This window comes from Gracilinanus agilis, chromosome 2, assembly GCF_016433145.1.
Source record: "Gracilinanus agilis isolate LMUSP501 chromosome 2, AgileGrace, whole genome shotgun sequence".
Lineage (NCBI taxonomy): Eukaryota > Metazoa > Chordata > Mammalia > Didelphimorphia > Didelphidae > Gracilinanus > Gracilinanus agilis.
The window spans coordinates 500,278,051-500,290,025 of NC_058131.1; the positions used below are offsets into that span (position 1 = coordinate 500,278,051).

At 38.2% G+C, this 11,975-nt stretch overlaps 1 protein-coding gene across 1 annotated transcript in view; it reads right to left on the minus strand.

Annotated features, from left to right (window-relative positions):
- The window catches only part of KCNK10 (potassium two pore domain channel subfamily K member 10), a 190,885-nt gene extending 183,701 nt beyond the window's left edge, over positions 1 to 7,184 (minus strand). The window contains exon 1 of the mRNA XM_044662122.1: positions 7,133 to 7,184. Within this exon, the coding sequence (XP_044518057.1) occupies positions 7,133 to 7,184 (52 nt within the window). The remainder of the gene's footprint in view (positions 1 to 7,132) is intronic.
- Between the last annotated feature and the right edge of the window lie 4,791 nt (positions 7,185 to 11,975).

The window sequence follows — 11,975 nt, forward strand, 5'->3', positions numbered from 1 at the left end:
CAGAATTATTATACTTTAGGTGAATTAAAAAACAATCATGATTTCAGACATGGCAATAGCAAAAATAGACATAGTTGAAGAGATAAATAGGAAAACTATCATTCTGAAAGAGATCCATAGACAATGAAAGAATACAAATATTTAATAATATGTGCATCCATTATCATGGTATCTAAATACTTAAGGGGAAAGTTAATTCAACTACAGGGAGAAATAGACAGCAAAGCTATAATAGTTGAGGATTTCAATGTATCTTTTTTATTACCTACATAAATCTCACAAAAAGTTATGAAAGAAATTAAAGACTTGAAAATAATTTTTAATTGGATATGATAGATCTCTGATGATTATTGAATATAAATATAAAGGATTATATGTATTTCTTAAATGGACATAGCATCTACGCAAAAACTGACAAATCCGCTAAAAAGCAAGGGGAGGGGGACCAAAGAGCCAATATCAAAAAGGGAGAAATCAAAACAAAAGGAAAGGAAACAAGAAAGTTAGTAAAACTATTTTGCCTAATTATGAGCAATATTACATATGCCATATGGCAGTAAAAAATTCACACTAAAAGGATTAAATGATATATTTCTATAAAGACTTTTGAGCTAAAGAAGTCCTAAGATAGAGTGCTAACCTCTGGATTTGGAATTGAAAAATATGATGAAATTTTTATTTTCAGAATTTCATTGAAATCAGAGAATTTAAAGTCACAAAATGGCAAAGAGGTCTCTTTAAGGTCATATGGTCCAAACCCTTCACTTAACAAATGAGAATACCATGTATAAGGGAGGAGAGGTAACTTGTCCAAAATAATACACAGTGTTAGCAGAGTTAGGATTCAAACCCATACCTTGTGGCTCTCAAGTCCAGAGCTCTTTGTACTAAATCTACTGCCTTGTGCCTAATGATAAACCAAAATGTAGCTAACATAACCTTGCTACTGTGGTTCAAGAAGTGGTCATATGGTCTTAATTCCACCTTTTATCTGGCATACACTTAATTCAAGAATCTTCATACAGGTTCTCAAAATAAGAATGTTTGAACAGGGAAATACCATTCTCTAAAGACTCACAGTCTATTAAGACATGGGATTATTCTTTTTAACCTTGTAAAATGCAATTAAGAAGAATACCCTAAGAGACTTTAGAATCCAAGCCCAAGAGTGGGTGTTATGATACTAAAGCTATGCTTTGATGTTGTTATTAACAATATGACCCTTTTGAATACCGTTTTACAGTGTGCAATAAGAACGTTACTTTTTTCCTTCAGTGTTTTATTTTTTCCAATTACATGTATAAATAATTTTTGGTATTTCTTTCCTAACATTTTTTTTAACTTTTTTTTATTTTATTTTATTTTAAACCCTTAACTTCTGTGTATTGACTCATAGGTGGAAGAGTGGTAAGGGTAGGCAATGGGGGTCAAGTGACTTGCCCAGGGTCACACAGCTGGGAAGTGTCTGAGACCGGATTTGAACCTAGGACCTCCCGTCTCTAGGTCTGGCTCTCAATCCACTGAGCTACCCAGCTGCCCCTCTTTCCTAACATTTTGAATTTCAAATTCTCTCACTCCTTCCTAAGACAGTGATTAATTTAATATTAGTTATACTTGTGCTATCATACAAAAATACAGCTATATTAGTCATGTTGCTGAAAAAATGCACATAAAAATGAAGAAAAAAGTAAAAAATTGTATGCTTTGATCTACATTCAGATTCCATCAGTTCTTCCTATGGAAGTAGAGGGCATTTTTTCATCATGAGTGTTTTTGATTTGTCTTGAATTATTATGCTACTAAGAATAGCTGTCATCAACAGTTGTTTATCTTATAGTATTGCTGTTACTAAATACCACATTCTCCTGGTTCTGCTCATTTCACTCTGCATCAGTTCATGTAAGTCTTTCCAAGTTTTTCTGAAATCCTCCTGGTCATCATTTCTTATACCACAATACTATTCCAATAACAATCAATACCACCATCTTCTTCAGCCATTCCCAAATTGATGGGCATCCCTTCAGTTTCCAATTCCTTGCCACTAAAAAAAGAGTTGTTGTAAATATTTTTGTACAAATGGGTCCTTTTCTCCTTTTTTTAAATCTCTTTGGGATATAGAACTAGTAGTGGGTCAAAGGATCTGGATAATTTTATAACTCTTTGGGCATAGTTCCAAATTGTTCTTCAGAGTGAATAGATGAGTTCACAAGTCCACCAACAACTGCATTAGTGTCCCAATTTTTCCAAGTATCCTCCATCATTTATCATTTTCATTTTCTATCATATTAGCCAATTTGACAGGTATTAGATGGTACTTCAGAGTTGTTTTAATTTGATTTCTCTAATCAATAGTGATTTGGAGTATTTTTTCACATAGCTTTCTTTGATTTCTTTGTCTGAAAACTGCCTATTTGTATCTTTTGACTATTTATTAATTGGGGAATAACATAACAAATCTACTTTTAAGAAGAATCCAGGAGTAACCATCCAGCCTTTGCCATGTTTCTAATAAAAACCTCAAATCTAGGTTAAAAATATGGACTTAGCCAATCCAGGTTACCTAGCTAGCATTTGCTATGTTTCTCCACAAGAACGGAAAGGCTAGTAAGTATCTCAAACCTAGGTAAAAATATGGACCTGTCTATTAACTGAACACTAACCATATGTTTGCACAGGGGAGATCTGCTAACCCCTCTTATAGCCTTTTCTCTATCAGATTTGTAAATATAAATGCAAAGATCTGAAGAATAGTTATCTGGCAAGTCCAAAGAACTTGCAACATGCTGGACAAAACTGTATCATTTTAGCATTAGAATAAGAGGCCTCTATAAATTTTTTTCTTTTCCACTAGTCATTGTTTTTCCTTTTTTTTTACTTCCTTTTTTCTTATTTGCAGAGGGTCAGTGTTCATTGGGGCAGCCTGATCCAATGGTAGGAATTGGAAAACCTGGGATCTAGTTTTGGTTCTGCCACTACTTGTATAACTTGGCTACATTACATGATCTTTCTAAGCCTCAGTTTCCTAATCTACAAAGTGATGAGGTTGGCTTAATGATTCCCAAGGCCCTTTCCATGTCTAACATTCCATGATCTTTGGCTCTAGTTAAGGGACAGAAGTAACTTTTGCTGGACTTTCCTGAAGGAGTCGGTCCATTCTACTTTCAAGTAGAAACCATTGGTCGAAAGGCAATCTCAATTAGAACATCAGAAGTGCTTCTTTTTTAACTTCTGCCATAAAAGGTATACAGAGAACTTCAAGGGCAAATTTAATTTTATGGATATTGAGGAAGGCCACACCCTATGAAGGAATAACAAATGTGAATTTAAGTCTGATTTTGACACCTAAACTGCTTGATGATGCCTCACTTAATTCATCTAAGTGCAATCAAAGCCAATCTGTTCTCAAACTGCATTCATTTTGTGCTATTAAATTGTCAGGTAATGGGGCTGTAAACAAAACATCATAATTACTACATAATTTCACAACATATGTGACTGCTACCATGTCTTGGTTCAATTCAGTTAAAATATGTCAATCCTAGTGTATTTTTTCCAATTGATAGTTGATATAGCCACTAAGAATCATTGACTGTTGAAGTTGGAATGGATTTAAAGGTCACCATATTGGAAGTTGCCTTATATTACAGATGAGAAAACTGAGGCTCAGAGAGGGAACATAATTTGCCCATGGTCATATAGCAAATTAATAGACAGAGAACCAAAACTTAAGTATTCTGAGACTGAGTGCAATGTTCTTTTCAATATATCATTCATTCCCAGTCCCCTCTCTAGAAATAGTTTCTTACCCATCAAAAATATTACATAAAGGAAAATTTGAAAGGGTAAATATAGCCATGTTTTTCTACCAGAGATAGTAACTGATATCATAATCTCATCATTTCTACCTTCACAATATTTCTTCTTTTTGTCCCCTTGTCTCTCCACACACTGCTGCTTCCCTAGTTAAGGCCCTTTAGGTTATTTCAATAGTAATTAAGTGGTCCCCCTTTCCTCAAATTCTCTCCCCTCTCCAACATGTCTTTCACACATCTACCAAAGTGATTTTCCTAAAGTGCAGGTATGACCATTTTGTTGTTGTTATTCAGACATTTTAGTTGTGTCCTATTCTTCATGACCCCATTTGGAATTTTCTTGGTGAAAATATTGGAAGTTTGACATTTCCTTCTCCAGCTCATTTTTCGGATGAGGAACTGAGGCAAAGCAGATTAAGTGAATTAAGTGATTAAGTGACCCAGGGTCACACAGGTAGTAAGTGTCCAAGGTCAGATTTGAACTCAGGAGAATGAGTCTTCCTAACTTCAGATCTAGCATTATATCCACTACATTCCCTAACTTGGCCCATTAAGTGGCTGGTTGACTCATTATTCATGCAAAAATGATAAGGAAGCCATTTTTAGTTTAATTTAGCTGAAACAGTTTGAAAAAAAATCTTCATGAAACACTGATCTACCACTTTCTCTCTCTTTATGATCATCTGTTTCCACTTCAGTCCAATGAGAATTCTGAAAACTGGGAAACTGATTTTCCCAGGAATTTATCCCCAAAGTGTCCCTGATAGGTGTTGGCCACTAAGTCTACCAAGTTGATTAAGACATGTCTCTTGTTTATGAGCAAAGAAGGCTCTGCTTGTCCTCTTCCCTCAATTCCTTGAAAAGAAAAATTACCACACCCTGCTCACCCTTACTTTATTTAGAAGAGTAAATGAATGAAAGCTGAGCCATTACAAGCAGTGTTAGTCCGTAGGGAAAAAATACAAAATAGCACCTTAAACAAGTATCACTAAATGCATCTTCAAATCAGTCAGAAAAGGAAAACTGTTGGAAGTCTGGGGAGACACTAGGAGTCTATTGCTGTGCAAGTCACTTCCCAGGAAGAAGCAGGAAAGAGCTAGACCAGAGAAGAGTTTTTCCTGTTATATAGAACATGAGTTGGATGGGTTAAGGAGGAGAAAAGATGGTAAGGATTAGAAGTAATGATACAATCTGTTATTATCCTTTTGATTTAATTATTAATTCTTTCCAATTAGTTCCTTTGTTGCTGAAGAAGTTAATCTGCCACCATAATGTAGATAAAATGTAAAGCTGCATATTGATGTTTTAAACCTTTTAAATTTCAATGCCCTAGGGAAAAGGACTATTCACCCAACCCTAGTTACAACTCTGCAGAATGCCACTGCAGGAAGGTTGTCAACCTATGGCCTAGCATTTATTTCCCTGTCTAGTTCACCTTTGATGATGGATAGATAGGTAGATGGATAGATAGATAGATAGATAGATAGATAGATAGATAGATAGATAGATAGATGAAAAGATGGNGATAGATAGATAGATAGATAGATAGATAGATAGATAGATAGATAGATGAAAAGATGGGTAGGTAGACACAAATATATATAATTTGTCTATGTATATTTGTTATAAAATATTTAAATATATTGTACCTAATACATTTATATAAATATTAATATAATATCTAACCATACATTATATTTTAAATTTATACTTATTTTCTATAAATATCGCTATAATATATGATTTATATTATATCATTTATATTATTGTGATATATAAATTTATATTTCTATAAATATTACATTTTATGTTGTATGCTGTGCCATTAATATTTATATAAATATATTATATATTAATTTATATATGTATACACATAATCCCGGATGAATGTAAGTATCCCACTTGGGGTCCCAGCTTTTAAATATATAAAATGCAATATCAACCTATGCTACTGATGAGTGGTCAATAAATATTTATTGAGCATCAACCACGTGTAAGATACTATAAGAATTCACCTGGGCTTATTAGTATGATATAAACATATAAGACATTGATTTTCCATAAATGTATTTTAAAAGACACACTTTCCTATTTCCAGAGTAGATTTGAAGATCAGCTGCTAGGTTTTCATTTATTTAGCTTCCATAGGAGTTAATATAAAGAAAGCAATCACTCCCCAATAGTCAACCAGTTCATGAGACATTTGTTGAAGAGATGAATGTTTTTTTTTTTTTCCCTTTCCCCTCCCTTCTGGAGGAAAGTGGAAATGCACTTCTATATGGTGGGAAAAACAAACAAACAACAAAAAGCCAGTTATGCTTCACAAACCAAACACAAAATTACACCGGGAATACAGACTAGTTGACTAGATTGTGTCATCTTTCAGGCTTCCTAGGAGGGCAACTAACAAGCATTCTTGATACAAAACTGGACATATGGCTTCAACTTGGTCTGCTCCCATACTAATCACTTAGGAGGAGATTAAACATCTGTAATGCTAATTTCAGGGCCAGTTTCCCATACTTATCAAACACAAATCCGGTTTTGCCTTTCCCTTTTGGGCTAAAGAAGCATTTTCCAACCTTAGTAGTAGCACTTGCTGGGTACACATTTTCTTTCCACACCCCACCCTATCTCCTCTTTCCTGAGTGGAGTGGCAGAGGTAATCAAACTAGCAGAACGGTAATCACTGCTCCAACATTATTAAGATTGAGTCAAGACTTGGAAGGATCCCTTTGGGCTCCATTATATAACGTGTCCTGAACAGTGGGCTAGCCCAAGGGAGATGTTTTCAGCAGATTATTTTTTTATCCCTGCTTGCTGCCAGGATACCTTTCCCACTGAGGACAGCTGAGGCAGACAACCACATCTGACTCCAAGTAAGTATACCACCCATTTACCAGAGAGACAAAGATCACCAGAAACAAAGGAGCCACACAGGCTCACACACAGACAATTTTAAGTAATGTATATTAACACAGCCATCATTATATACTTTGCTGCATTTCATTCAGCTAGCTCTCTGTATTTCCCACTAACTCATCTGTAAAAAATATTTGTTAAACCCTAGAACTTAAAATGCATATATAATAGTAGTGTCGATTTTCAGAATGAATATACTCCTGCCTCCTTCCCCCACCTGCTCTGCATTTCCCAAGAGCATTTCCAAGCTTAAGGACACACACTGACAAGAGCAAGATTCCTTCCACTCACGGAGTAGGGCACATGGAGAAAAGATTACTCCAAATCCGCATGCTGTCACCAATCACTAAGAAAGAGAGGAGTTGTGGATGCAGGAGCGAAAAGTAAGCAACACCAACCTTGAGGATCCCAGTTCACCTGTTTTCTTGGAGTCTCGATTGGAAATTTCATTGCTCCGTTGCCCGGAAAGGGAGAGAGAATAAAATAGGGGCCCCGACTTCTCTGCCTCAGTGCTGCAGTCCAACGAATTAATTTCAAATGATGGGAGAGCCTGGACTGATTTGGCTCAGCAACCTCAGGGAAAGCCCACCAAGAAAAAAAGATATAGATATATATATGTGCTAAGAAGAGACTAGAGAAGGATTTATTATTTTTAGTTGTATTTGTGTGGAAGGCAGCTGCACCCTGGACTGGAATAAGAAGTAAGATCTGCAGCGGAATTGTTGGAGAGGAAGCCCCCAGTAAGATTAGCCAGCCTGATCCAAAATGTGATCCCGTCAGGTGCGAGGTTCAGCAGCCCAGATGGTCTAGTCCATGTGCTGAGAAGCTAGTGAGAGGGAGAAGCCCACTGCAGTATTACTACACACATCGAAGGCGTGTGACACACACATACATGCGCACGCCAGCCTGGTACACTGACTAGCACAAATGCAGTCGGCGCTCACCAGCCCCTTCCTTCCCCACCACTACACCCACGGCACATCTAAACTACACCCGCCCAGCATCCTCAGCACCAGCCAGCAGCCTGCCTTAGCGCAAAGGGCTGCACCAGCCCCCACTTTGGGGAGGTCGCAGGAGGCGGTGCAGCACTGGGTTGATGAGAGGGGAAGGGGAGGAGAAGGGAGACCCTCCCAGCTGAATGCAGTAGCAGCAGCATCACCACAGCCACCACAAGCAGCAGCAACAGCAGCAATAGTAGTAGTGGCAGTGGCGGTGGCAGCAGTGCATTTAGCTAAGAGAGGAAAGGCACATGAGCTTTGGAGGGAGTTCTCCAAACTAAGCGCTCCTCTGCCTTAACTAGGGCAGCTGTTTGGTAACTTGTAAAGCAAGGGTCGTGGTGTTTTTTGTGTATGTAGAAAGGTGACAAGTTCGGGGGAGGTGGACCAGAGACCTTGAGAATAAGAGAGACCAAGGGCTGCCTGGAGGACTGGAAACTGTAGCTACTTACTGGCTTTGATCTCTGGACTGAGTGGAGGAGGAAGAAGGAGGAGGATGCAGTGTTGTTAGGCGGAGTTTGCAGTCAGCCGGAGACACGCTTGGCTGGCTGGTGGCAGCAGCAGCAGCAGCAAGAGGAGAAGACGCCCTTCCTTGGGATAACCTCTTTGCAATGGTTTCTATCTTGGGACCCCTGAATCTTCTCCTCCTCAAGCCCCTCTTGCCCCTGTTTCCTTATTCAGGCCGGTGGGCAGAGTTTCTCCACCTCTCTCTTTCCGAGGAGACCAGAAGAAATCCATAAGCCTTTTGTTTGCTGTGACTACTCCCATATCTGGCGGGCGTGATCTCTCTCTCTCTCTCTCTCTCTCTCTCTCTCTCTCTCTCTCTCTCTCTAGCCGCTTAGGGAAGCCTCTCTCCCTAGACACAGCCCAAGCTCCCTTCCCCAGCTACGTACCATCTGGTTGGGGTTACTTCACCTTAAGGACAGGGAGGGACGTTGGAGAGAGAAAAAATTCGGGCAGAAGGAGAAAGGAGTTCTCAACAGCCTGGCTACCCCAGGAATCAACAGCTCCAGCTGGCTCCAACACAGCAACGGAGGCTCCTGCCCAGGAACTGATGGTTCTTATACATTTCCTTCTTGTAGGTCATCATCTTTTGCTTCCCTGAACAGGACTCGACAGGACATTTGGCACCCACTGCCACATTCTGTTCTACTGACACAACCTAAAGCCAAATATATGATGGTGAAGGTTGAGTGGGTGTCGGATGGGGAAAGGAGGCAGGGCCTCAACTTCTGAAAAAACCTCCCTTAAAGGTGATAAAATGGCGTTATTTAACTAGATGATCTCTTAAGATCTCTTCTAGCTCTAATATTCTATGAATGTAAAAGACTGTTCACTAGAAAAATTCTTTTAAGCAGTCTATTGCAGAGAGAGAGAGAGGTAGCCTTGGGTAAGGGATAGAGACCTGGCCTCAGAAAAAGGAAAACTTGAGTTCATGTTCTTATCTCCTGGCTGTATGACCCTATTCAAGCCACTTAACCTCACAGGGCTTTAGGCAATTCTCCAAGACTATAAATTACTTTGGTAGAGTTTTCCTCATGGGGAGATCCTTATTATCAGTGAAAGCACAGGTCCTATCCCTATCCCTATCTTATCCACTACATCTAAAGGGAATAATAGAAGGATAAATTCTGGGTCCTACAACTAGGTTTCTAAATCTCTTATAGAATATTCAAACTGGAAAGAATGCTAGAGATCATCTAGTCCAACACCCCCACTTTACAGAGAAGGAAGCCCATTGGCAGCAAGTGACTTACTTTTGGTCACATGACCATTAAGTCATACATCTGGAATTTGAACCCAGGCTCCCTAACTCCAATTTAACTGTACTGCATGGGATGCAATTGCTTATTCTATTTATTTTACAAAAAAAAATTTCCATTTTTCGTTCTCATGTCTCTCTAATGGAACTCTAGAGGTTGTCATATTATGCTTGATCTGAGTTGCTTGAGGCTTCTGGGGTGGTTTGTGTTAATCTAGAACTTTCTCTTTTTATATCCCAAGTGTTACACTCAGCTTTCTAACTATTGTATCCCTGCAGAAGCTCACTCTAGTCTGTGCTTTGTCATTTAATACCAGGTTAAGTTCCAACTGGCTGACTGTGTTGGAATCAAAAATTCTTTGTGGCAAGACGTCTAGGCAAGACTTTGTAACTTTTTATGTAAAATGAGTCCTCCTTTAGCAATGTGATGAAATGAATGGACTGCTTCTCAGAGTGATATTAAATGCATAAAATAAAAAAGGCAACAGGTTATAAAGGAAACCAGTTACCCTGAAGTACAATGATCAAAATATTAAGAAAAACAAGATCCCAAACACCATGTTAAAAGTTCCTTATCTTGAAGGTATCAGGGTAGCTCAGTGGATTGAGAACCAGGCCTAGAGACAGGTTCAAATCCTAGGTTCAAATATGACTTCAGACCCTTCTTAGAGTTGACCTTAAACAAGTCACTTAACCCCCATTGCCTAGCCCTTGCCACTCTTCTGCTTTGGAACCAATACATAGTTTTGATTCTAAGGCTGAAGGTAAGGGTTTAAAAAAAAGAGTTCCTTATCTAGAGATATGATTGCTGGCTTGTCACCTGGAAAGCGTGGTGTTAGATGCAGAGTTAGTATTCAAATTAAAGGATTCAAATTCAGACTTTTCTCTGAGTGATCTTGTCAAGAGGGAACCTCTCTGGGCCTCATTTCCCTCATCGGTCCAAAGAAGAGTTTAGGCTACTATCTGTATTATCTTCCAACTTGTAAGTCTATGTTTTATTAGATGGAGCACTTCACTTACAATTAGAAAACATGAATATAGCAATAGTATATAGAAAGAGGACTAAGCTCAGCTAGAAGACTAAGGTTTGAGTTTTGGCTTTGGTTCATTACTTACTATACATGTGACCCTCTGGTCATTTTACTCTCTGGCCATGTTTTCTCCCTCTGCAAAATATGGATAGTAATATTTGCACTATCTGTCTTAAAGAGTTGTTATGGCAAAGGCACTTTGAAGCTGGGTGGATTATTAGTGCTACTGAGACATCTTAATTCAAGTTTCCTACCTATCAGCTCTTCTACAATAGGATAATACTTTGAAAACATAGATTACAATGTTGAAAAAATAATCAGAATCTATTATTACTATGACACATACTATTCTATACTCAGGCTTACATGAAGTTGATCTAAAGGTCCTTTGGAAGGAATCTTAAATTCCCAATCTCCTCCCTCTGTCCATCTTTCAGTGTCCTTATTGTCCCTGTACTGATCAGGAAATACAGCTTGGTGGCTATAATTGTTTCACTTATTCAGAACACCAGAGCAGAGGAAGAAGAAGACAACAATCAGATAAACAGGAAACAATTATGAAGGACCACTTATGGAAAGTGCAATTCCTGCTATTTGCTGCTCATTAGTATGATGGTTATAGATAGGCAAGTAGATATAGACTATGAAGAGCTGGTCAATGCATCATCCATATGTTGAGGTGGTAGCTGAAGGAACACTGGATAGGAAATCAAGAGATCTGGATTCAAATTCTGACTAACACTTCCTAGGGGACAAATCACTTCACCTTTCTAAGCCTCTATTTCCTCATCTATAAAATGGGAATGATTACTACAGTATACCTCATGGAGCTATGCAGAAAACCCTTTTACAGGCTATGAAATTGCTAATAAAGAAGTTTTCATTTGATCCCCTTCCTCTAAAGCATAAGGTTTGATGCCATTCTGGTACCCTGGACTCTTAGAAATCCTAAACTATTTCTTAAAAAAAAAGAAATTGTCTAAGGCAAAAATAAGATCCAAAGATTTATTTACCAAATTCGAGCCTGAGCAGAGATAATCATAAAGTTGGAAGGTCCTTAGAAATCATCGGGTTCTCGATATCGTGGAATAAGGTTCAGAACCTCATAAGAAATTGTTTCTAAGAATCCACTGCAGTATACAGTCATCATAACTAGTAGTTTAGAAAAGTCAGTCATTTGGGATAGATTGGATGAGATTGAAAAAAGAATTGAAGATTGCTGAATAAGGGTTCAGAGAAACTCCTACTTTATTTGGCAACTAGACCTTAAAATGATCTTTCTGTTCTCTTCTTGGGCATGAACTCTGCTATATCATTAATCATCTCAACTACCCCTGATTCCCCTCGATCCTGTATCTCTCCTTTAAGAAGGTACACAAAGACAAGTTAACAAAAAACAACTACATGCAATGAATCCAATAAATCATAGCTCTCTTCCATCACCGACATAAAG